Source organism: Malania oleifera, unplaced genomic scaffold (assembly GCF_029873635.1).
Source record: "Malania oleifera isolate guangnan ecotype guangnan unplaced genomic scaffold, ASM2987363v1 ctg494, whole genome shotgun sequence".
In the NCBI taxonomy this organism is placed as follows: domain Eukaryota; kingdom Viridiplantae; phylum Streptophyta; class Magnoliopsida; order Santalales; family Ximeniaceae; genus Malania; species Malania oleifera.
Genome location: NW_026652026.1, coordinates 41,156 through 68,723, shown reverse-complemented (window position 1 = coordinate 68,723; position 27,568 = coordinate 41,156). Strand labels below are relative to the sequence as shown.

The 27,568-nt window shown below is 39.0% G+C and overlaps 1 protein-coding gene across 1 annotated transcript; it reads left to right on the top strand.

Annotated features, from left to right (window-relative positions):
* On the top strand, positions 1-27,486 carry LOC131147199 (reticulon-like protein B16). Its single transcript, XM_058096968.1, has 5 exons — positions 1-201; positions 25,521-25,576; positions 25,662-25,803; positions 26,300-26,369; positions 27,279-27,486. Exons 1-5 carry the CDS (start codon positions 1-3, stop codon positions 27,443-27,445), a joined length of 636 nt encoding a protein of 211 aa, XP_057952951.1. The 3' UTR covers positions 27,446-27,486.
* Positions 27,487-27,568: the final 82 nt, after the last annotated feature.

The following is a 27,568-nucleotide window of genomic DNA, read 5'->3' as shown; positions in this document are numbered from 1 at the left end:
ATGCAGGGGTATGCTGCTCGGTATATAGAGCTATCCTGCTTTGCGCTGTGTTTGATCTCGAGTGAATATAAGAAGACACAAAGGTTCGAGAAGGGCTTGAGGAAGGATATCCGTAGGCTAGTAGGTATGCTTCAGATATGCGAGTTCTCGATTTTGGTGGATAAGGCCATAGTGATTGAGACCGGCATCCGAGAGGATGAGGTGGATCAGGAATTGAATGGCACCGTTTGAGGCTTTGTATGGTCGGAGGTGTCGATCTCCTCTGTATTGGGATGAGGTTGGTGAACGTCAGGTGTTAGGACCTAAACTCGTGTAGTGGGCATTTGAGAAGGTGGGTTTGATCTGGGATAGGATTAAATCAGCTTAGAGTCGGAGAAGAGTTATGCAGATGTTTTATAAGAACTCGAAAAATATAAAAAGGAATTTCTAAAGATTTCGTCGACGAAGGCAGTAAACTTTTTGTCGATGAAATTCAGAGGTTCGTCGACGAAGAAAAGCCGAGAGGTCTGGAAAAGTTTAAATATCAGACTTTGTCGACGAGGCTGCCGACATCCGCGATGAAATCCTTGATTTTTCGTCGACGAAAATCGGGCGGGTCAAAGGCTTAAAAAAAGGGATATTTGTTTTCTTCTTCATTAAGTTTTCTCTACTCTCTCTTTCTAAACTCTCTCTCTCTCTCTAGATTTCCTGGCCAGTCGTTAATAGAATCGGAAATCTGAGGTTACCACGAGGATCGTGGAGGGATTCTCTACAACTTCTGTGGATCGAAATCTCGGTTCGAGCATTTTCGGGTTTCGGGCCAAAATCGAGGTTAGGCTCGGTTGTCATTTCTGATTCGGTATATGTGTAGTAGTATGGATTATAAGCATGTTTAGTATTGTGGTTTGTAGATTTTAGTGTCTCGGTTCGTAGTTTTGAGGGTCGTAGAGTTCGTGGTTTGGTTTCGGGTTGAGGTAAGGGGATTCTGTTTATATCAGTTCATTTTCGAAATCAGGATCGGTAAGCCTGTAGGCTATGATCGTATGTATGTTTTGACTACTTATTTAGGGAAATCTATCGGGTGAAAACACGGGATTTTTGGGTTATAGTTTTCAGGAAAATTGGGGATTTCGGGTATCATCTCTTATTTGATTGGAAAATCGTTTATGTTATTTAAACTGTATTATTGAGGTGACCGTAATCCATATTTGCATAAACTGTATACTTGAAATTGTAAACAATATGATTTGCCATAAACCAAATAAGTGTGGTATGTGTGTATGTTTGTATGTTGTTCCAGGTATTTGTGAAAAACAGCTATGTGGCGGCTTATTACTGTACGCTGAAACGTATAGGGACGTGAGTTCCAAAATGATTCTAGGTTTTGTGAAACGGTTAGGGGCGGCTAACTACCGTACGCCAAAATAGCCAGGGGTGGCTAACTACCGTACGCTGTGCCCTGTAACGGCAAACTACCATGGGCAAGAGTGGCCGGCTCTATATCCAGGGTGCGAAATATCACCAGTATGATTCGGCTAGTCACCGAATGTAGCAACAGACCACAATGGGCCGAGGTTGACGTAGCGTAGTTTGCACATGGTAACGTAATCGGGGTTAGACCAGGTGACATTGTGTAGTTGCATATGTAGCAATGGATTCACTATTGGGCCTGAGTCAGAAACCTTCGTAGTTTAATGTGTTGGAACGTAACCGCTGTGAGACTAGGTGACTTGTGCATTTGTGAGTAGTGTGACGACACTGACCATATGTATGTATATATGTATTTAAGTATCGTATGAACTGGAATGGTTTTGTGAAAATACTGGAACTGTATGAAATTGTATGGGAATGTATGGAACTTGTATTGAAACTGTACGTATGTGTTTCAAACTGTATCGTATGAATGTGTTATGAAGTATGAAAATGACACTGGTATGCCACACACTGATATAACCTGTTTTCTCCCTTACTGAGAGGTGTCTTACCCCTAATATATATACAAATATTTTTCAGGTCCTTTGGGTAACCAAAACTACCATCCTAGCATCTGGAAGGGGGGGGGTGTGTTTAGCTACTGTTAGTACCTGATAGGTATGGATTTTGTAACTGGGTTGTCCTGATGGATTTTGTAGACACCCGTGGTATGTATGGTATTTGTAGGTATGTTTAACCCTGTATGGTATAGACTCTGGTATGGTACAGTTTGATGTAAAGAAAGATCGTATTCTGCTGCGTATATTGATGAGGATGGATATGTATTGTATGTATGTATACAGGGCATCCGTTACCCCACGGGGTCGGACCCTCTTGTATATGGTATCATGTATGTTTTATATTGATACAGAGATAGGTTAGGTTACTTAATTCACCATTGGGTCCCATTTCAGGGTTCGGGGCATGACAACTTGGTATCAGAGCTAACCAAGTTATTAGGTCTTGTAGACTTGGTTAGGAGTATTGATGTGTACATACCAGAGTATAGGATGTGTATATAGGTAGAGTTGGTTGTGGGTTGTTCGGTTGCTAGACCAGGAATTGTCGACTGTATTCCGTGTTTTTCCTAGGATGACGATTCTAGTAAAAGCAGGGCAGATCATTGATGACTTTTGTGTCGGTGTGATTGAACAGATCTGGACCAGGCAGGAAGTAGTTAACATGATTAGAGTAGATCATTGTGTTAACTGTATGGGTTGTAGAGATTCTAACCGATTCCTATTCTGTTTTTAGTATGGAGCCCATGGATAATAACTTGGAAAGTGGCACCGAGGAGACGACAAGTGATGAGTCTCCTTTTGTGTCTCGTAGTATGGCGAGACAGGTGATTTGGGAAATTGGGTGGAGTGTTAGGAGACGCGAGAGCTCTCCTACTGGTGCGGGGTGTACCATCGAGAGGTTCACACGCATGCACCCTCCGACATTTACGGGAGGACCGGATCCGATTGTGGCGAAAGATTGGATTAAGAAGACCGAGAGGATTTTGTGAGTCCTCCACTGCATTGAGAAGCAGAAGGTCTTGTACGCTACCTTCCAACTGGCTGGGGAGGCAGGGCGATGGTGGACAGCGGTGAGTCTGCTTGAGAGGCAGAGAGCTGGTTCATCTGATATGACGTGGGGCCCCTTCAAGGAGGTATTCTTCGAGAGATACTTTCTAGTCTCCACTCGGGATGCGAAAGCTGATGAGTTTTCAAGCCTGATGCAGGGGACTTTGTCGGTGTAGAGATATGCTTCCAGATACATCAAGTTATCTCGATTTGCACCATACTTAGTTCCGAATGAGCAGGAGAAGGCTCGGAGGTTCAAGAAGGGTCTGAGGAAAGACATCCGCCATCTTGTGGGGATGCTGCAGATTCGTGAACTTTCTATTCTGGTGGATAAAGCCACTATAGTTGAGACCGACCTTCGAGGAGATAAGGTTGTATAGGTACAGGGGAAGAGGCCAGTATTTTCTGGTCCTAAGAGTAGTTCTCGGTAGGGATCGTGGAAGAAGAAGAAGAGCTATAGTTCCGGGTATCGGTAGAACACCGAGCGGCTGAGTTCTCAGGGGAATCCATCCTCCGCACTGTGCGCGAAGTGCCATAAATGGCACGAAGGCGAGTGTTAGCCATTCAGAGGTGTTTGCTTCAACTGTGGCCAATTAGGCCACATGGCGAAGTATTGTTCGGAATAGAGAAGGATTATGCCTGCACCGAGCCAGAACCGTGGGAGTAATCAGGTGCCTCGGGGAAATTATTAGGCAACCACGGCTCTGGCAATGGCTCCGGCAAGAGTATATTCACTTACTCCAACAGATGCGGAATACACTGGGAACGTGGTGATAGGTACCATGTTATTGCTTTTTAATAAAGCTGTTGTTTTATTTGATTCGGGGGCAACCCATTCGTTCATATCTGCTAGTTTTGTGAAATTATGTGAGGCAGAAACATGTGTGATGAATGAGATGTTGTCTGTGATTACGCCAACTGGGAGTGTATCAGTTTGTAGTAAGATGTTAGAAAATTGTCGAGTTGTGATTCAAGATAGATAGTTACCAGCAAACCTTGTGGTGTACGACATGTTGGGTTTTGATGTTATACTGGGAATGGATTGGTTATTCTCCAATTATGCGGTGATAGATTGTCAGAAGAAGGTAGTAGTATTCAGACCTCTTGGGAAGCAGGAGTATGAGTTTGTGGGATCGTGTGTGCGTTCGACGCCACAGATCTTATCGGCACTACAGGCGGGGAGGTTACTCTTGGACAGATGTTAGGGGTACTTAGCTTGTGTGCAGGAACTGCCGCGGGATGAGTTGAGACTTGAGGATATTCGAGTGGTCAGCGATTTTCCGGATGTGTTTCCAGATGATATATCCGGTTTACCTCCGGATCGTGAGGTGGAGTTTACGATTGAGTTGCTGCCTGGTAAGGCACCGATCTCTAAAACTCCGTACCGGATGGCTCCAGCAGAACTTCGGGAGTTGAAGCAGCAGTTGCAGGAATTACTGGACAGGAGATTCATTCGACCTAGTGTTTTACCCTGGGGAGCTCCAATATTATTTGTGAAGAAGAAGGACGGGTCGATGTGTATGTGCATTGATTACCATGAGATTAACGAAGTGATGGTGAAGAACCTTTACCCTTTGCCTCGTATAGATGATCTCTTTGACCAGTTGCAGGGGACGCAGGTCTTTTTTAAGATCGATTTGCGGTCAAGATATCATCAGGTAAGGGTTAGAACAGAGGATGTAGCGAAAATCGCTTTCTGAACCAGATATGGCCACTACGAGTTCTTAGTCATGCCTTTCGGGTTGACGAATGCGCCGGCGGTGTTCATGGATCTGATGAACAGGGTTTTCATTGAGTACTTAGATCGGTTCATGGTGGTGTTTATAGATGACATTCTGGTATACTCGAGGAGTACGGAAGAGCATGTGGGTCATTTGAGGTTAGTGCTACAGAGGTTGCGAGAAAAGAAGTTGTACGCTAAGCTGACGAAGTGTGAGTTCTGGTTGAATCAGGTCGCGTTCTTAAGCCATGTGGTGTTTGAGGGCGGTATCTTTGTTGATCCTAGCAAGATCGAAGTTGTGGTTGACTGGGTTAGATCGAAGAGTGTGCAGGAGGTTCGGAGTTTTCTAGGACTAGCTGGTTATTATCGTTGGTTCGTAGAGGGTTTCTCTAAACTGTTTGGGCCTCTAACACGATTAACCAGGAAGGGAGTTCAGTTTAAGTGGACTAGTGATTGCGAGCAGTGCTTTCAGGAATTGAAACACCGGTTGGTGACTGCTCTAGTATTGACTATTCCCTCAGGGGATGGTGGGTATGTGATTTATAGCGACGCGTCTCTGAAGGGTTTGGGATGTGTGCTTATGTAGCAGGGTAAGGTAGTGGCATATGCTTCTCGACAATTGAAAGAATATGAGAAGAATTACCCTACGCATGATTTAGAGTTAGCTGCCGTGATATATGCACTGAAGATCTTGCGACACTATTTGTACGAGGTGCAGTATGAGATCTTCATGGACCACAAAAGCCTCAGGTACTTTTTCATGCAGAAGGAGCTGAATATGAGGTAGAGGCGGTGGCTAGAATTGATTAAGGACTACGATTGTACGATCAGCTATCACCCAGGAAAGGCTAATGTGGTAGTAGATGCGTTGAGTTGTAAGTCAGAACATGCAGTTGTAGCTCAGCATCATGTCAGGCGAGATCTGGAAAGCCTTGGCGTAGAATTGGTGCTTGGTGATCATCGAGCTTTCATTGCTAGCTTGGTGATTCAACCGACTTTGTTTGAACGTATTAAGGCTACACAGGCTAGTGATGCGGAGTTAGTTGGGATTGTAAAGAAAGTATAGCAGGGTCTGGCTGCAAATTTTAACATCTCTGACAGAGGTGTGTTGAAGTTTGGGACCAGGCTGTGTGTTCCAAATGATGAGGAGATCAGAAAGATGATTCTGGAGGAAGCACTTCGTTATTTGTATATAGTACATCCGGGTAGTACGAAGATGTATCGGGATTTGCGCGAGTCCTTCTGGTGGAGTGGTATGAAGAGGGATATTGCTCGATTTATGGAGCAGTGTCTGACGTGTCAGCAAGTGAAAGCTGAACATCAGAGGCCGGCAGGGCCATTGCAGCCTTTGCCTATTCCGGTATGGAAATGGAAGCATATTTTCGTGGATTTTGTTACCGAATTACCGACAGCGCTTCACGGACAGAATGCTATTTGAGAAATTGTGGACAGGTTGACAAAATCTGCTCACTTTATACCAATGAAGGTTAGCTACCCTTTGGGTAGACTAGCTGATATGTACGTGCATGAGATTGTGAGAATGCACGGAGTTCCTGTATCCATTGTTTTGGATCGGGATTCGAGGTTTACTTCTCGATTCTGGAAGAGCTTGCAGGAAGCATCGGGGACGAAGCTTACTTGCAGTATAGCGTTCCACCCCCAGACTGATGGACAGTCGGAGAGGATGATACAGATCTTGGAGGATATGTTACGGGCTTGTGTATTGGACTTCGGTGGTAGTTGGATTCAATTTCTACCACTAGTGGAGTTTGCCTATAACAATAGCTTGCAGGCTAGTATAGGGATGACACCGTTCGAGGCTTTGTATGGTCAGAGGTGTCGATCTCCTTTGTATTGGGATGAGGTCGGTGAACGTCAGGTTTTAGGACCTGAACTTGTGCAGCAGGCGTCTGAGAAGGTGGGTTTGATCCGGGAGAGGATTAGATCAGCTTAGAGTCGGTAGAAGAGTTACGCGGATGTTCGCCGCCATGAGTTAGAGTTCGAAGTGGGAGGTAAGGTTTTTCTACGTATCGCTCTGATGAAAGGAGTGATGAGATTCGGCAGGAATGGCAAGTTGAGCCCAAGGTATATCGGACCATTCGAGGTACTTGAGCGAGTGGGTCTGGTAGCCTATAGAGTTGCATTACCTCTAGAACTTTCGAGGGTCCATGATGTGTTTCACGTATCTATGCTGAGAAGGTACGTGTTGGATCCTTCACATGTTATCAGCTACGATGAGTTGGGGCTTGAGGATACTTTAGCATATGAGGAGATACCTGTTCAGGTTCTAGACCGTAAAGTTCAGAAGCTTCGTACCAAAGAGATACCGTTAGTGAAGGTATTGTGGTGAAACCACGAGGTAGAGGAGGCTTCTTGGGAACTAGAAATGGAGATACGATGGAAGTATCCACAGCTGTTTGAGTAGTATTTTGATAGCAGGGTAGTATGAGTATGTATGTATGTAATACCTTGTTATCGTATGGTATTGGTGGTTAGTCTTTCGGTGGGTCTTGTTGTATTGTAAACTCCCGAGACTTGTATGTATGTAACCACGGTGTTTTCCTCCGTCATAAGTGAGGGAATGTATGTATGTATTGTAACGGGGCTGCGTATAAATGGCCGCCATATTCGTAGAGTATGTATGTATCGTAAAAGCTTGGTATCATAGCCATCGTATTCTCTAGAGTGTGTATGTACGTATTGTAACGGGGTTGCGTATAAATGGCCGTCGTGTCCTCTAGAGAATGTATGTATGGATGGTGACCGTTTGGTATCAGTATGTATGTATTGTGACAGCTTGGTATCCTCTAGGGTACGTATGTGTCTATCGTGACAGTTTGGTTTCGTTTTAGAGTGAGTATGTATGTAGTAGTATGAATGTATTGTAATGAGAGATGGCAAATTTCGAGGACGAAATTTTGTAAGGAGGGGAGATTATAAGAACTCGGAAAATATAAAATGTAAAGAGGTAGTAGACTTTTCGTTAACGAAATTCAGAGGTTCGTCGACGAAAAAAAGCCGAGAGGTCTGGAAAAGTTTAAATATCAGACTTCGTCGACGAGGCTACCGACATCCGCGATGAAATCCTTGACTTTTCATCGATGAAAATCGGGCGGGTCAAAGGCTTAAAAAAAGGGATATTTGTTTTCTTTTTCATTAAGTTTTCTCTACTCTCTCTCTCTCTCTCTCTCTCTCTCTCTCTCTCTCTCTCTCTCTTTCTCTAGATTTTCTGGCCAATCGTTAATAGAATTAGAAATCTGAGGTTACCATGAGGATCGTGGAGGGATTCTCTACAACTTCTGTGGATCGGAATCTCGGTTTGAGCATTTTTGGGTTTCGGGCCAAAATTGAGGTAAGGCTCGGTTTTCATTTCTAATTCGGTATATGTGTAGTAGTATGGATTATAAGCATGTTTAGTATTGTGGTTTGTAGATTTTGGAGTCTCGGTTCGTAGTTTTGAGGGTCGTAGAGTTCGTGGTTTGGTTTCAGGTTGAGGTAAGGGGATTCTGTTTATATCAGTTCATTTTCAAAATTAGGATCGGTAAGCCTGTAGGCTACGAACTACTTATTTGGGGAAATCTATCAGGTGAAAACACGGGATTTTTGAGTTATAGTTTTCGGTAAAATTGGGGATTTCGGGTATCATCTCTTATTTGATTGGAAAACCGTTTATGTTATTTAAATTGTATTATTGAGGTGACCGTAATCCATATTTGCATAAATTGTATACTTGAAATTGTAAAAGATATGATTTGCCATAAACCAAATAAGTGTGATATGTGTGTATGTTTGTATGTTGTTCCAGGTATTTGTGAAAAATAGCTATGTGGAGGCTTATTACCGTACGCTGAAATGTATAGGGACGTAAGTTCCAAAGTGATTCCAGGTTTTGTGAAACGACTAGGGGCGGCTAACTACCGTACGCTGTAATAGTTAGGGGCGGCTAACTACCGTACGTTGTAACAGTTAGGGGCGGCTAACTACCGTACGCTGTGCCCTGTAACGGCTAACTACCGTGGGCAAGAGTGGCTGGCTCTATATCCAGGGCGCGAAATATCACCAGAATGATTCGGCTGGTCACCAAATGTAGCAACGGACCACAATGGGCCGAGGTTGACGCAGCGTAGTTTGCACATGGTAACGTAATCGGGGTTAGACCAGGTGACATTGTGTAGTTGCATATGTAGCAATGGATTCACTATTGGGCCTGAGTCAGAAACCTTCGTAGTTTAATGTGTTGGAACGTAACCGCTGTGAGACTAGGTGACTTGTGCATTTGTGAGTAGTGTGACGACACTGACCATATGTATGTATGTATGTATTTGAGTATTGTATAAACTGGAATGGTTTTGTGAAAACACTGGAACTGTATGGAATTGTATGGGAATGTATGGAACTTGTTTTGAAACTATACGTATGTGTTTCAAACTGTGTCGTATGAATGTGTTATGAAGTATGAAAATGACACTGGTATGCCACACACTGATATAACCTGTTTTCTCCCTTACTGAGAGATGTCTCACCCCGAATATATATACAAATGTTTTTCAGGTCCTTCGGGTAGCCGAAACTAGCATCCTAGCATCTGGAAGGGGGGGTGTGTTTAGCTACTGTTAGTACCTGATAGGTACGAATTTTGTAACCGGGCTGTTCTGATGGATTTTGTAGACACCCGTGGTATGTGTGGTATTTGTAGGTATGTTTAACCCTGTATGGTATAGACTCTGGTATGGTACAGTTTGATGTGAAGAAAAATCATATTCTGCTGCGTATATTGATGAGTATGGGCATATATTATATGTATGTATATAGGGCATCCGTTACCCCACGGGGTCGGTCCCTCTTGTATATGGTATCATGTATGTTTTATATTGATACAGAGACAGGTTAGGTTACTTAATTCACCCCTGGTTCTCATTTCAGGGTTCGGAGAGTGACATGTTCACCGCCGAGAGTTGGAGTTCAAGGTGGGGGGTAAGGTATTTTTTAGGATCGCTCTGATGAAAGGGGTGATGAGATTTGGGAAGAAGGGCAAGCTGAGCCCGAGGTATATTAGACCATTTGGGGTTCTTGAGCGAGTGGGTCTGGTAGCCTACATGATTGCACTACCCCTAGCACTCTCGAGGATCCACGATGTGTTTCACGTATCCATGTTGAGGAGGTACATGCTAGATCCATCGCATGTCATTAGTTACGAAGACTTGGGAATTGGGAATACTTTAGCGTACGAGGAGGTACTTGCTCAGATTCTGGACTGTGAAGTTCAGAAGTTATGTACCAAGGATATACCACTAGTGAAGGTATTGTGGCAGAATCAAGAGGTTGAGGAAGCTTCTTGGGAATTGGAAGCAGAGATATGCTGGAGTGCGTGTATGTATGAACTCTTGAGACGGTTTATGTGTAATGACCCAAAGAATAATAGTATTTAAATAATAAAGAGGGAGGAAAATGGAAACAGAGACAGAAGAAGGCAGCAACGTTCATCGACGATGTTGCACTTTGGAAGTAATAACCTAAGAATTTAATTAAGGACTCGTCGACGAATACAAGGAATCCGTCGATGAGGATAACATAGGGTCTCGTTGACGAGGGTATGTTTTGTCAACGAGAAGATACCGAGAGGCTGTTTTCTAAACTCTAAAACTATCGACAAGGAGATTGTGTTCGTCGACAAACCTTCTTCGTGACCTTGTCAACGAGATGACGTGGCTTGTCGACGAAGGCCGCAATATAAATAGTGTTAAACTCAGTTTTATCGCAGAAAACTCATCGAAATTCTTCCCTTTCTTCTCCTCTACGGCTCCTCCCTTTCTCCTCGATTTCGGCCCCGTTAGTTGCTAGATCGATGATATGAGGCCACCACGACACTCCTGGGGAAGTTCTCTTCAAGTATGCTGGAGCATATCGTCGATGGGATGAAGTTGGATTTCATCCCAGATGTAGGGTAAGACCTTTTTGTCAAAACTTGGCTTTCTATTAGTTGTAAGAAATGCAGTAGATGTAGAAATAGTGACATTTTGTTCTGAGATATTTGATTTTCAGGATGTTGAGTGAGGAACCTAGCGGGTGCAGGACCCGTCACAGTAGGGGATTTTAGCAAGAATCAGGTAAGAGAAATATGCTATGCTAGGCAACTCTAGTATGTTTTCAGTATAAATTATACGTTTTTACCAGATTATCATTCACAGCAAAAATTTATACAGTTTATCAATTATGTTTAATATGTTCTAAATTACTGTGTGGCTTGAGAATATAGATATAGTCCAGAAACATGTCTTACAGTAATTTTTAGGATTATGTTTACTGAATATACAGATAGGAAATATGTTTTACAGCAATTTAAGAATACCATGATTATATAGTTTACAATACCATAACACAAATTTACAGTTAGTTTCATAAATACAGTTGTTATAGAAATAGTTTATTTCAGCATCATTGTTAATACAGTTATTACAGAATCATGGTAAAACAGATATTTATATACAGAAACGTATTATATGGTATCAGACCCTGATGGACTATTACAGATACAGTTTACAAAACACGATACCGTAGCTATATATAGTTCAGAGTGCAACCATATATTTAGATAATATGTGGTAGATAAGTCGATCGTGCCTATGTTGTGGACAGGCACCCCATCATATATGGGTTGAGGGGGGCTGATCTGACTGACGGAGTATAGTGGTTTATCTTGGTAGGACAACCAGTGATAAATCCCACCTATGGGCCGCACAACCTTGTCATGAGGGGTTAAATCATGACATACAGTTATCCATCCAGGGAAGTTTTCAGTTATTATTATGTATGTACAGTTTCACAGAAACAGGAAATTATACTTATGTACATTAAAAGTATTATGAATAGAAACCTAAAATATGGATATGTTAAGCAACATGGTTAAAGGTGGTGATTTATATTACTTGTATTGTATTTGCAAATTTAGTTATACATGCTTATATAGAATTAGATTTTCATAGTATTGTAACTCATTTGCCACACATTAGCAATAGTATATTTTGTATTACTGAGCATCGTCTCATCCCATTAAATTAATATTTTTTAGGTGATCTAGTTAGACGAGCAGAGCAGGCTCGCAGATAGAGAGGGCTACAGTGCTACCCTACCAGTAGGGTGAGTGTTTTGGGAAAAAAAGGGTATTTTTGTGTAGCCTTAGTTTCAGTTGAGGGCATTTTGAGAATAATTGTATATGTACATTTGGAAATATTCTGGCACTCTGGTATTGTATATATATGGTTATGGTTATATAATTTCAGCTTCTCGCTGCTTAGGTTGATAGTTTTATATTAATTAGAAAATAATGAAGCAGTGGAATTTCATAGTATTTATTCGTAAAAAAAAAAAAGAAATTTAGTAGGTTGTTACATTATGGGTGTAACCACTGTAGTGACCTAGAGAAATTATAGTATTTAAATAATAAAGAGGGAGAAAAGGAAATTAAAAAGGGGGCAAAGCAGCGTTCGTCGACGACGTGACATATTGGGCTCGTCGATGAGGGTATTCTTCGTCGACGAGAAAATACCAGGAGAGAGTTTTGGGTGATTCTGAATTTCATCGACGAGGAGAGAGTTCATCGACGAAAGTCCTGCTTGACCTCGCCGGCGAGGTGACGTGGCTCATCGACGAAGACCAGTGTATAAATAGGCCAAACCTTCATTTTATGGCCGAAAACCCTGCGAAAATCTCTCTCTCACTCCTCATTTTGTCTCCCCTTACTTCTCTCTAAGATCTTGGGCTGATCTTTTGCCGGTTCGATGATCCGAGGCCACCATGATGCTCCTAGGAAAGTTCTCTGCATTTGGTGGGGCTAGTTCAAAATTCATCCCAAATCTAGGGTAAGACTTTCTACTAATTTTTTCACTTTACGACAGTTGTAGAAAGCGTAGTACGCGTAGAAATACTGAAATTTAGTTTTGGAGAATATTGTTTCCAGGGTGTTGAATGGGGAACCCTGCAGGTGCAGGACTGTTTTTTTTTTTTTTTTTTTTTTTGGCTTTTTAGGAATCATGTAAGGGTATAAACTAAGCTAGTTGTTTTACAAAAATTATGAGTAAAATTGTATAGCATTTGATTTCATAAATATATATGCATTATGTTGGGAAACACTACTGAAAATGATAATATGTTCTGATTATACAAAATACTCATTTTGTGTGGCATGAGTAGATTTTATGATGAATTACTATTTTCTGAGAATATGATAATGATATGAAATTGTTTTAAATAATGAAAAATGGCGTACGGGTTGAGAGTTTTATATGTTTTTTCGGCGTACGGGTCGAGCTATGGATATGTTTTGCCAGTGTACGGGTTGAGTTATGGATATGTTTTACCGGTGTATGGGTCGAGCTATGTGTAACGACCTGCTATTTAAATGGGGGTTTTTTTTTCATATACTATGAAATTTATAATGCTCTGATACCAAACTGGATTAACCCAACCATTCACCTAAGCAGGGAGAAACGGAAATCAAATAAACATAACCATATATAATTACATACAGTACCAGAGTGCTAAATTGTTTCCCAAAATATACATATATAACTGTTCCCCAAAAATATCCTCAACTGGATAGGGCTATACAAAAATATTCCCAAAAATACTCACACTAATATCAGGGCAATACTGAGCCCCTCTATCTGCGAGCCTGATCTGCTCGCCTACCTGGATCACATGAAAAATGTTAAAGTAATTGGGATGAGCCAACACTCAGTAAGATGAAATATGCTATTACTAGTGTGTGCCAAATGAGCTACAGTACTATAAAAATATGTTTCTATATAATCATGTATAACTAGATCTATGAATAATATACAAATAACAGAAACCACCACCAATTCCATATTGCTTAACATATCTGTAATTTTAGGTTACTAGTCAAAATAGTTCTAATGTACATAAGTATATTCTCTATCTCTTCAAATCTGTATATACATAATAATAACTGAAAACTTCTCTGTGGATAATTCTGTGTCATGATTTAACCCCTCATGACAGGGTTGTATGGCTCGTAGGCGGGATCTACTCTGGCTGGCCGACTAGGGTAAACCACTATACTCCCTCAGTCTGATCTGCCCTCCTCAACCCATATCTGATGGGGAGCCTATCCATGTCAGGGCACTATACGATCGACCTACTACCACATATTATCTGAATAGGTGGTTGCACTCTGTAAACTGTATGTAGCTACGGTACCGTACTCTGTAACTGTATGGTCCAACAGGGTCTGATACTATATAATACGTCTCTATATACAACTATTTGATTTACTATGATTCTGAAATAACTGTATTAACCATGACAATGAAATAAACTGTACTGTGTCAACTGTATTTCTGAACTGAACTATAATCTGTAAGTCATGGTACTAGAAACTATATAATCATGGTACTAAAAACTGTATAATCATGGTATTTTGTAATTACTATAAAACATAAACACCAGCTGTTTATTCTGTAAAACATATCCTAAAAATATTATAAATATATTTCTTTACTATACCCACATTCTCAAGCCACACAATAATTTTAAGCATGTTATACATAAATGATAAACTGTATAAATTTCTATCGTGAATAATTATCTAATAAAAAAATGTATAGTTTATATTGAAACATAGTAAAATTGTCTAGCATAACATATTTCCCTTACCCGACTCCAGCTAAAATCTCCTACTAAGACGGGTTCTACACCCGCAGGGTTTCCTACTCGACACCCTGAAAATAATTTTTGCCAGAACAAAATGTCACTATTTTTACGTCTACAACTGCTAGAAAGCCAAATTCCGAATGAAAATCTTACCCTGAATTTGGGATGAATTCCAACTTTTCCCCACCGACGATTTGCTCGGGCAGATTTGAAGAGAACTCCGCCAGGAGCATCGTGGTGGCCTCATATCGTCAATCCGGTGACTGACAGGGCCGAAATCGAAGAAAGAAGAGGAAGGGACTGTAGGAGAGAGAGAGAGAGAGAAGAGAGCAGCGCTGAAATTCTGCGTAAAACTGAGTTTAAGCACTATTTATACTGCGAGATTCGTCGACGAGCCATGTCACCTCGTCGATGAGTCCTTCAATAATTTCGTCGACGAACTTCCTCCCTCGTCGACAAATTTCAGTCTGTCCCAAAAACCCTTCTCGGTATCTTCTCATCGACGAGGCGTGGCTTCGTCGACAAGGTCCCCTTATGCACTCATCAATGAACTCCCTGTGTTCATCAATGAAGCCCTGTGGAAAATCTTTCGAGTTATTCCATCCAAAATGCAATGTCGCGTTCGTCGATGAAGCCCACTGCCTCCTTTTATTTCTATTTCCATTTCCCTCTCTCTTTATTATTTAAATACCATTATTTTTCGGGTCGTTATACTATGGATATGATTTGCTAGCATATAGGACGAGCTATAGTAAAATATGAAATGCCGGCGTATGGGCCAATGATTTTCATGATGTATATATATGCAAAATGATGTGATAATATTGATTTGGCAATTAATAGTGTGAAATATCCATGTATCACAATTTGATTTTATGCTATATGTTATCAGAACCTGGTTGGCTTGGTTTAGGCTAGCACTTGCACGGCACCACTGTTATGTGTTCATGATCATCATGATATTGTGTTAACACTGCTTTACGAAGTAACGTGAGGATGGATAGTCGATGTGGTCTATTATTTCACCAGTGGCCCCATACACTCCTACAAGTCAACTATCTCGATACCCACACTGATTCACATGTGTGGTTGCACTGTACCTCAGTCAGCAACGGAACCGCGCCTTTAGCTATTTAAAGCCTCAGATAACCTGGAGTATCTTTCAACTCCTTCGGAGTGTCTTTCAACTCCTTTAGTAACAAGTTGTAGTCTTAATCAATCATATATATAATTTACAATAAAACAAAACAACCTGTATAGTTCCAATATTTTCACAACCGTAATCATGCAATCTTTCATGGATTATCAGTCAATGGTTTTAACCGGCACAAACACTCTCGATTCAACCCTTTCTACATTTAAAAGCTCGGTGATTAACCGACACTTTTTTTTCCACATTTTCAGCTAACATAATGGAATTTCAGTTTTCATAGTTCATTCACAAACATAACAGTTCAGTATGTTTGTAATGACCCAAAGAATAATGGTATTTAAATAATAAGAGAAAGGGAAATGGGAAACAGAAGCAAAAGAAGGCAACAGGCTTCGTCGACGAAGGTGGGCCTCGTCGATGAGAAGATACCGAGGGGATATTTTGGGCCTTTGAATTTCGTCGATGAAGGGGAGAGTTCGTTGATGAAGGGAAGAGTTCATCGACGAATTGTCTATTGACCTTGTCGACGAGGTGACGTGGTTCGTCGACGAAGCCCATGGTATAAATAGTGCAAACCTCAGATTTTATGCAAAAAAATTGGCAGAAATCTCTCTCTCTCTCTCTCGCTCTCTCTCCTCCCTACGGTTTCTTTCTTCTCTCTCTTTGATTTCGGCTCCATCATTCGCCCAATCAACGATCTGAGGCCACCACGACGCTCCTAGGAAAGTTTCCTCCAAATTTGCTGGAGCAGATCATTGGTGGGATTAAATTGAAATTCATCCTTGGTTTAAGGTAAGATTTTTTATGAAAAATTTGGTCTTACTATAGTTATAAGAAATGATATTCACAAAAAAATACTGAAGTTTAGTTATGACAGTTGTCGTTTTCAGGGTGTTGAACGAGGAACCCTATGGGTGCAGGACTAGTGCATTTAGGGGGTTTCTTTTCAGTTTTAGGTAAGGAAATAAATTAAAACAGTTATTTTTCATACAAACTATATTATTATTTATTAGAAAATTTATTTTCGAGAAGCATGTATAATATATATATATATATATATATATATATATATATATATATATGGAGATTGGTAAAAATACATATTTGGGAAAATACCGCTATTATGTTGAAATGTATATATATGTATGAAATATTAGAAAATATGATTTTAGAATGAAATGTATGATTTATTCAACATTGTGTGGCATGAATTTTATTTTACATGAAAGGTATTATGTAACAACCCGAATTTTTAAATGAAATTTAACTAATTAAGAAAAGGGAATGGAAACAAAAATAAAAAGGGAAGCTGCCACGCTTCGTCGACGAACACAGGATTTCATCGACAAAGGCTTAAAGGATTTCGTTGACGAACACAAGGCTTTGTCGACGAAGAAATACCAAGAGGGGTTCGGAGCTGACTGAATTTCGTCAACGAGGAGTGGATTTCGTCGACAAAATTTGTGAAGAACTCGTCGACGAATTCTACCGTCTATAAATATCAAAAATCCAATTTTTTATTCATTTTTCACGCTCCTCTCTCTCCTCTTCGGCTCTCTCACTTTCTCTCTTCGATTTTGGCCCCGCCAGTCGCTGGATCGAAGATCTTTGCGAGTTTGTCGGAGCGGATCGTCGAGAAAACAAAGTTGGAAATCATCCCTAGGTTGAGGTAAGGTTTTTTAAGTCAAATTAGACTTTGTGATAGTTATAGGAATTGATATACACATGAAAATATTGATGTTTAATGCTGAGAATTTTTAGTTTCAGGATATTTATCAGAAAATCCTACGGGGGTTAGGCTAGGAAATTGTAGGGGCTTTCTCAGTAACCAAGTAAGGGAATAAACTAAAACAATTATTTTCCATGCAAATTATTATTGATTATGAGTAAATTTATTTTCAGAAAAGCATATGATATACCTATATATTATAGATGAAATGTACGTTTGGGAAATACTGCCATTATGATGAAATGTATATGTATGTATGAGACGATAGAAAAGCACGATTTTAGAATATGAAGTATGACTTTTAATAGAGCATGTGTGGCATGAATATTATTTTACGTGAAATGAGATATGATATGTATGCTTTTACATGTAAAACACATTTTCAGGTATTTTGGAAAGATAAGTTATGCTATATTGAGTTTGACGAATATATGATAAAAAAGTTATTTTTAGAATGTAAATACCTGAAACGATTCGGCACGAGGCCGTATTGATGTTATCGGCGCGAGGCCGTATTTATTATGCTATTGGCGCAAGGTCGTATTTATTATGCTATCGGCGTGAGGCCGTATTATTATGTTATCGGCACGAGGCCGTATTTATGTTATTGGCGCGAGGCCATATATATATTCACTATGATTTTGGCACGAGGCCATATGTATGATTTTGGTGCGAGGCCGTATCTATGTTTTCGGCACGAGGCCGTGTTGATGTTATGTATGTTCATGTATTATATGTTATTACAACTAGGATGTTAGTTTAGTTCAGACCAGGAGCTCGGTACCGTAGCTATGGGTAGATCAGATTTTGGCATGAGGTCGTATTAGTGCTAACCATCCCACGAGGGGATGGGAGATGGATGGTCGATGTGGCTTTTAGTAAAGTGTGGACGTCCACCTGGCAGTCCGGACCAGGGTGTGGCAGGCTCATCGTACTTACAGACATATTGGATTCGACAGTGGTCGGCCAGCCATTATTGGGTCCCGCCTTCAGGCTGCACAATCCGTCATAGGAGGTAATACATGACATTAGCTAGCTATTCATCCTGGGTTGATTTTCAAGTATTACAGTTATAGCAGATGTTTATGTACGTTACGAGTTATTAGCATATATGAAAAATGTATGATTATTTCGAATGATATAACGAATGTTTTTTGACTTATGAAATGTACAGTATATGTAAAATTGCACTAAATATTCATGTTACCACACAGCTGTATTTAGTTTATTTTCCCTTACTGAGAAATGTCTCACCCCCAACATTGATATATTTTTCAAGAAATCTAGAGAAATTGGCGGGTCAATGCCGCCGTTGAGTAAGTGGAGCTTCCCTACTAGAAGGGTAAGCTTTGAACTAAGACTAGGAGATTTTTGTTGTATGGTCCTAGTGTTGTTTTTGCCTTTTTGGAGATTGTACATATAAACAGTATATTAATGTTAATAGAAAGCTCTGGTATTATACATTATGGTTGGATGATTGTGATTTTATTTTTACTGCTGCTAGGTTTTTCTGTTGTGTTTGGCAGGTGTCCCCGCTACCCACGGGTTTGGGTTGACCATTTGAGGTATTTTGTTATATTTTAATGGGGGACATTACATATTATGTATGAAAATTTTACGAATAAAGTATGTTTTTAGAGATCATAAAATAATGCGGTACATTATGATTTTAAAATACATGATAAATGAATTATTTATTCAGAATGATATGTATGAAATATTCGGCACAATGCCGTGATTGATAGTCGGCGCAAGGTCGTGTATGATATATGATTTCAGCGCAAGGTCGTATGTATGATTTTGGCATAAGGCCACAGATATGAAAGTAAACGACGCAATGCCGTATGTTTTTACAATGTTACAGAACATGCTATCAATCTATTTACATTGAACTGTATATTATCATGTATTGTGACGACCTGCTTATTTTCCCATTTATTATATATATATATATATATATATATATATATATTTTAACATCAATATCACATATTCATATTCCAGCTCAGCAGATCATAAGTTACCTGAACCCGTGGGTCATCAGGACAACCAACGGAAGCCTAGGCAGCAGGAAACATACAATTATATATATCTCAATATCACATATCACAATATATGCCAGAGTCACTACAATCACTGTATTTTAATATATACATCCCAAAAATCATATCTAGGGACATTTCCCCAAATTCTAACCGTCCTTACAAAACTTACCCTTCAAAAAGGGCAGACAACAGCTCTAGCTTGGCGGGACTTTTCCTGCTCTCCTATCTAGGGCTCCTAAAATGTTTATAAAATTTAGGGGTGAGACACCTCTCAGTAAGGGAAATAAACTAATACTAGTGTGTGGCAACATGAGTAACTGTGTTATACATATCCCATACAGAACATATCCAGTAACTGTTTTGTCAAATTTGGGAAAACATATACATATCAAATCATGGAAAAACATATTGCATTTTCATAAACATATCTCATCTCTACTAGGTTAGCTAGCTGTTGTCATGTATTACCCCCACATGACTAGGTTGTGTGGCTCGAAGGTGGGACCTAACAATGGTTGGTTTACCACTGCCAAGTTAAACATACAGTCTGTAAGTCCGATGGGTCTGCCTGACATGGTCCGTACACTAGGGGCTATCACACACACTTCTTAATAACCACATCGACCATCCAATCTCACACCACTCCGTACAGCGGCGTTGACACAAATATCATGATCACGAAGACCATGGACACATAGCAACGGTACCGTGCAAGTGCTAGCCTAAACCAAGTCAACCAGGTTCTGATATCATATAACATATACTAAAACTATGATACATAAATATCTCATATCATTTATTTTCACATTAATCATATCATTTTGCATATAAATGTGTATCATGAAAATCATCGGCCTGTACGCCGGTATCACACATTTTATCATAGCTCGGCCTATAAGCCGGCAAATCATAGCACAGCCCGTACGCTGACAATTCACATCATAGTATGGCCCGTACGCCGGTAAACATATCATAGCATAGCTCATACGCTGGCAAATCACGTCATAGCAAAGCCCGTACGCTGGCAAACATACCATAAAATCTCGGCCCATACGCCGATTTTCCATCATAAAAATCTGCATCATAATCACATTTCCAGAAAACAATATCTCATAACCATTTCTACTCATGCCACACTGAACAAGTTTTCCATATTCAACATACGATTATATTCAACATTATTTCCCAAATATAAACCATATATCATATATAAATATATATTTTTTTTCCAAGAACCAAATGTTATAAATATATACATACATTTTCTATAAAAAAAACTAGTTTAGTTTATCCCCTTACCTGGCTATTAAGAAAGCCCCCAAAATATTCTAGTCTAACTCCCGTACGATTTCCTTACCAATACCCTGAACATGAAGACTCCCAGTATTAAACTTCAGTATTTTTATGCATACATCATTTCCTATAACTATCGCAAGACCAAATATGGTTTAAAAAGTTTTACCTCAACTCAGGGATGATTTCCAACTCGCTTTCACCAACGATCCGCTCCGGCAAATTTGGAGAGAACTTCCCCAAGAGCGTCATGGTGACTTCGGTTTGTCGATTCAGCGTAAAACTGGCCCGATATCGAAGAGAGAGAGAGAGAGAGAGAGAAGGTCCCTGAAAATGACAAAATATCCCGGTTTTCCATTATTTATACTGTCAGATTTGTCGACGAGACACGTCACTTCATCGATGAATCCTTCAGTAAATTTCTCGACAACTCCCTATATTCGTCGACGAAATTCAGGCTGCCCTAAAACCTCTTTCAGTATTTTCTCGTCAACGAATCCCTGTATTCGTCGATGAGTTTCCTTATGTACTCGTTGACGAAGTCTTGTATTCATCGACGGGTTCTGCCAATTCCTTGAAATTATTATTATTATCCCCAATTATTATTATCTCCAAAATGCGATGTCGTCGACAAACGTGAAGCGATTCGCATTCGTTGACGAAGTCTACTACCTCCTTCTATTTTTGTTTTCATTTCTCTCTCTCTTAGTATTTAAATATCATTATTTTTGTGGTCGTTAAATGTATTATGTATTATAAGAACCCGAATGATAGTTCAGTTCAGTTATAGCAGCACGGTACCATTGCTATACAGATCATAGATCTATGTTCAGACTTGTGCTAACCACCCCACAAGGGGGTGGGAGATGGATAGTCGATGTGATTTTCAGTGTAGAGTTGTAAATGTCCACATGATAGTCCGAATCAGGGTGTGGCGGACCTATCGTACTTATAGACATTTTTGACTCGATAGTGGTCGGCCAGTTATTGTTAGGTCCCGCCTTCGGGGTGCACAACCCATCATGGGGGGTAATACATGACATCTGCTAGCTATACATCCTAGGTAATTTCAGTATTATTAGATATATCAGATATTTCATGATCAGTATGAGTTATTAGAAATTATGAAAGTTTATGATTACTCAGTATGTTATGATGTATGTTTTCTAGCGTATGAAATGTACTGTATATGTATAATTGCATCAAATATTCATGTTGCCACACAACTGTATTTAGTTTATTTTCCCTTACTGAGAAGTATCTCACCCCCGAACTTAAATTAAAATTTCAGGAAACCCATAAACACCGGCGGATCGAGGCCGTCGTTGAGATAGTGTGATAATACCCAACTTGGAGGGTAAGTTTTGATTTAGGAATAGTAGATTTGTGTGGTGGGTTCCTAGATGTGTAGATATGCATTTTGTATTTTTTTTTTTTTTTTGTGGAGATTGTATATAAACACAGTTATTTGGGAACGTAGTTGACTCTAGTATTTGTATTTTGTGGTTATGAGTATGTGATTTTTATTTACTGCTGCTTAAGTTTCCGCTATGAATGTCAGATGTGTCCCCATTACCCTCGGGTTCGGGTTGACTTTATTATTAAATATGTTTAATTATGTGTTAGGATAAGTAGGTCGTTACAATGTTCTAGTTCATATCGCGTGTCACGTTCGTTTAGTCAAAACCGCTTTAATCAGTGTATAATTTGAAAAAAATACCATTTGAACCGCAAACATGGGTATCAAACAGTTCCTACCTTAGTTTTAAAGCAGTTAAAGTAGTTTTGGAAAATTTGGAGTTCATATGTCAAAACCCCTATTTTTGCCAAAAACTGTAAAACCGTAAAATCGTAAGAAACGACATTTATACTTGATAAAATTTTGCAGATAAGTAGTTAAAATGTGCAGTAAGATATAAGTTATCTTTCTAACCGTTTAGTTTTATAAAAATACTGATGTAAATAAATCCCCTTACCTTAATCTCGAAAACAAAAATACAAACGGATCGGTCCAAAACAACGACCTGGGATCCCCGAAACCTAAAAACCGAAGAACATTACTTCACTATAATCACGACTACTACATATACACTGAATCAGAAATGAAATCAAATCCTTACCTTGATTTTAGGAAAAAACCCAAAAATCCTCAAATCGAAAATCTGATCCACTATAATTGTAGAGATTCTCCTCCTAATCCAAGTAGTGATGTCATATTGTTGATTCCGGCAATAGACGACACGTAATCCTAGAGAGAGAGAGTGTTGGTTTGTGTTCTAGAGAGAGAGGGGAGAAAATGGAATAACTTAGTAAAGAAGAAAAGGATATTCTATTTATAACTAGGTTGACCCGGCCAACCTCATCGACGAGTCGGAGTTCTAGTCAACGAGCCGAAGAAGGTTGCTCGTGGCCGAGTAAGTGACCTTGTCGACGAGTCTAAGATTTCAGAATCTCTGAAAATCCTTCGGTATCTCCTCGTCGATGGGTCTTTGCGTCTCGTCGCCAAGCAACTAAAGAGACTTTGTCGACGAGAAATGGAGCCTCATCAACGAGCTCTGCTATTTTATCCTTTTTAATTCCCCTTCTCTTTTCTTTATTTATTTTCTGGATTTGGGTCCCTACGTACAATATATATTTAGAATAGACAGTACAACTTATATAGAATAATTATTCCAGTGTTATGGCTATTACAGTAGAAATAGAATCATGGTAAACAGTAAAATACATGCGTATATCAGAGTATTATATATATATAGTATCAGATCCTGATGGACCATTACAGATCAAATTACAGAGTATGGTACCGTAGCTATACAGTGGAGAATCTGCAACCACACATCTCAGTTAGAGTGTGGCATTTTATGGTCGATTGTGCCGTTGGAGAGATTGCAGACTCATTGGTAATCTGATCCAGGTGGAGGGGAGTGATTGCAGTGCTCCCCGGACAGACCCAGGTTGAGGGGCCAATCGTACCTTAGTGGAGCTATAGTCGATTAATCCTGGAGCACCGACCAGGATTAAGTCCCGCCTTTGGGCTGCACAACCCTGTCATGAGGGGATTTGAATCATGAAATCCAGTTATCCATCCAGGGAAGTTTTCACAGCTATTATATATGTACAAGAAACTACAGAATTATTTATAGTTATTAAAAGTATAATCAAATAAAAAGTTTAGCAATAGATAAATTTTAAGAAACACAGGTGTGAGTTACACGGTATATTACTATTACATGTTAATTTAAATTTAGTTAATTATAGTATATGTATATGGTTTAAATAAACTCATATGTCATACACTGGTAATAACATATTTCGTCTTACTGAGTATTGTCTCATCCTAGTAAATTAATATTTTTCAGGTGATCTAATTAGACGGGTAGACCAGGCTCGTAGATAGAGGAGATACCAATTCTGCCCTATTTATAGGGTAAGTAGTTTTTGGGTGAGATGTATTTTTGTATAGATCCTAGGGGATCTGGACTTTTAAACTAGAGTGATGTACATAAGGGGTGAAATTTCTGGTATTGTGTTTCTGGTTGCACATTTTATGTTTTCCGCTGTTTTGGTATTATGTTTTGGGCATCAGAGAACAGGATATATTTACCAGTTAGTATTATGTTTATTATTATTATTATTAAAAAAAATAACATGAAAAATCGGGTCATTACAGCAATGACATTTTTTGAGGCTTTAATACCATCTTTGTAACGCCTGGGTCTGCGAGGGAGATCTGCATCTCTCCTCCTCCACCTGGACCAGACCACCAGAGAGCTGGAGGTCTTATCGGACTAATGACTGGCCCCACAGACCAACACGTGTCTTTTTTAGTGTGTTTTGTCCTCACTCACACATTTCTAGAGAAAACTTCCCTGACGGTCACTCATCCCAAGATTACTCCAAGTCAAGCACGCTTAACTATGAAGTTCTTATGGGAAAGCTCTCGAAAAAAAAGGTGCACCTTGTTGATATGGATAGTAACATCTAATTCTTTTAAGTGTTTCATCCATGAGGTATCACAATTTTCCTTTTAAAATTTTGTTAAACTAAAAAAAATGTAAAGCTTATTAATAAATTGGTATTAAATTTGTTAAGAGCACGTGGACTAATGATTTTTACAGTTATTATTTTATTTAATGAAAATTATTTTACCATTTAATTATTTTCGTATTTATTATATGATTAATTAATTGGTGGAACAAAAAATGCTCTAACTAAAAAGGAAGATGAGATTTTGTTCGAGCCTACCTTACTTTGTTAGATGCGATACTACACAAAATATATTTGTTGATAAAATGTAAGTGCCAACTTAATATTTTTTTTTTTTAATTTGTGTTTTCGCATTTCTATTTTTTTCCACAAAGACATGGTATAATTGGTGAAAAAATTTCGAGCAAATAAAAGATAAGATAAGATGCATAATTTTAAGTAGCATTTTCAATCTTTAAGTTTAGTTTGAGGATAAAAGATTTTGTACCCCCAAATCTTTGAAGTTGTCCCTTGTGCCTTGTGCAGGGGAATCTTATGGGATGGACCGCCCACACTTGACTAATTTGGCGTAGCCATAATATAGTTGCATATGTACGTGTCAATATTATATTAGAATAGATGATTACAATATATATATATATATATATATATATATATTTATATATATATATATATATATATATTTTAGTTCATAGTTCTCTTTTTTGACAAAAGAATTAGAATTTTGAAATTAGAACAACAATTTTAAAAGTAGAATTAATTCATAATAAAGAAAAGTAAAATAAAATATATATATATATATATATATATATTTTAGTTAATAGTTCTCTTTTTTGACAAAAGAATTAGAATTTTGAAATTAGAACAACAATTTTAAACGTAGAATTAATTCATAATAAAGAAAAGTAAATTAGAACAACAATTTCTTCGAGCCAACTACGCAGTCTTCAGAAATAAGTATGGCTATTCTACCCTCTATGTGCATTTGGTTGATAATTTTACGTTGTTCTTGTGCTGAACCCATCATCTCTCGTATGAGCAGACAATTGCATACTTTGCCAGAACTGGAATTGTCAGAGGAAATTGTCAATAATGCTGCGGCATCAATTCGTGCTAAAATTAACTATATGCTGCTTATGGCTCGTGATATAACTCTTGGCAAAGATTTTAGACTCTTTTTCAAGGTCAGTTTGAATTATTGTTCGGAATGCAATTTTTTCATTCTGATATTTGTAATTTTGTATCAAAACATCATGAATCTATTTAGGCATCAATCAGGCGTTAATATATATTTGCTTTAAAATATATTATTAAATTTTTAGCGTAGAAATTCAAAAATTTTGAGAATGGAAGAACTTCTATATAAGATCAAAATGTCAATCAATTCGCCCAAAACAAGTTAATTCCATGAGACGGAGAGAGATGATTGGGTTTTGAGAAGCACCTGGCTAATACTTTAAACCTATCGTATAATAAGGGCACACCTGAAACACAAACCCATCTCTCAGTTGAGCCTGTGACAAGGTTTCTAGGAAACCATTGTGAGCTTGCATGTAGGATAGCTGATTTACAATATGCTTACCATTGAAACCATAATGTTCTTTCTTTGAATTTTGATACTTCTTATCTAACTTATTTTGATGAAGAAAATATATCACCACTTTATTTTCCATTTGACAGGTGGTGGTCTGTCTATGGCTTTTGTCCGTCATTGGTGGCTTCTTCTCTTTCTTCACGCTCGCTTATATTGGTATGTATTTCGTTCTCATCCTGTCAAACTGTTCATCACATGCATTGTACTATTATAGGGTAAAACTGTCTCTTGCTTCTCTCTCCTCTCCTCTGGCCCCTAAGGGTTGGCAATCGTGATCTTGTCATTCATATTCTCCCTTGGAAATCTATTCACACGGTACTGTAGATTGGGTTGTTTGGACATCTCTGTTTTGGAAATTCGACCTGCTCATTGTATGTATTCAGCATGAAACTCTGTATATTTGTGTGTATGCGTCTCTTGTTCTTTCCCCAGAGATTCTTGGATAGCATTTTAGATTGGGGTCGTTGGGACATCTGTGGGGTATTCAACCAGCCAATCATCTACATTAAAAAATTGAGGGTAAAAACACCCTTGTCCTTGCATAGCCCTGAAGGTAGTTAATATGGAGATGTGATTAATTACCAGATAAAATAGACTCTTTAGGTGCTTTTCAAAAAATGCAGTCATTTTGTGTTCATTGTAAAACAAATGCTCCATTCTCTCTGCTTGGGCCCTAAGAGGAGCTCTCTGGGGACAAGGGAACTCCAGTAGGATGCTTCAGAAATGAGAAAACAGAAATGCTTGCACTTTATATATATGCGCACGCGATACCTGTATCCAAAGCGCAAGCAATATACACTATGATTATTATTGCTATTATTGTCATTATTTTGAGCTAATTTATTAGGGCATTGCTCTCAGGGGCATATTGGTTGAAATTTTTTTATCATCATCCTGGCTTGCTTTGAAATCTGAATCATTTTATACTACTAGGTGTGACAAAGAAATCACTTAGGAATGAGCATCTGGGCTTTCCTTGCACTTTTGCATGGATTGTGTATGGAAACCACTGTGTCAATCAATGTAATTTTTCTTAACATGCCTTTTTGTATGAAAAGACGACAGGAACCATTGTTTCCATGATACTTCCTGCTGTGTACAGCAAATATAGGGAGTATATTGATAGATGCTGTGGATTGATTCATCGAAAATTTTCAAAGCACTACAGAATAGTGGATGAAAGTTTTATTAGCCGGCTTCCGCGGAGCTTATCCAAGGAAAAAGAGACTTGAATTAGACACATCTGACAATGATCTGAAGTTGGTAAACTGCGGATGGCATGGATTGCAGACTTCTCCATTTTATGACATCAGTACATTCACTCTTTCTGTTTTTATTAGATAACGTTTTGAGTC

What these genes read in the sequence shown, in the direction of transcription:
- LOC131147199 (XM_058096968.1), top strand. Translation starts at nt 1, where the DNA reads ATGCAGGGGTATGCTGCTCGGTATATAGAGCTATCCTGCTTTGCGCTG. An exon ending in TACGCAGTCTTCAGAAATAA is followed by an intron (nt 25,577 to 25,661) that starts GTATGGCTATTC and finishes TCGTATGAGCAG; the next exon opens with ACAATTGCATACTTTGCCAG. An exon ending in CTTCACGCTCGCTTATATTG is followed by an intron (nt 26,370 to 27,278) that starts GTATGTATTTCG and finishes AAAAGACGACAG; the next exon opens with GAACCATTGTTTCCATGATA.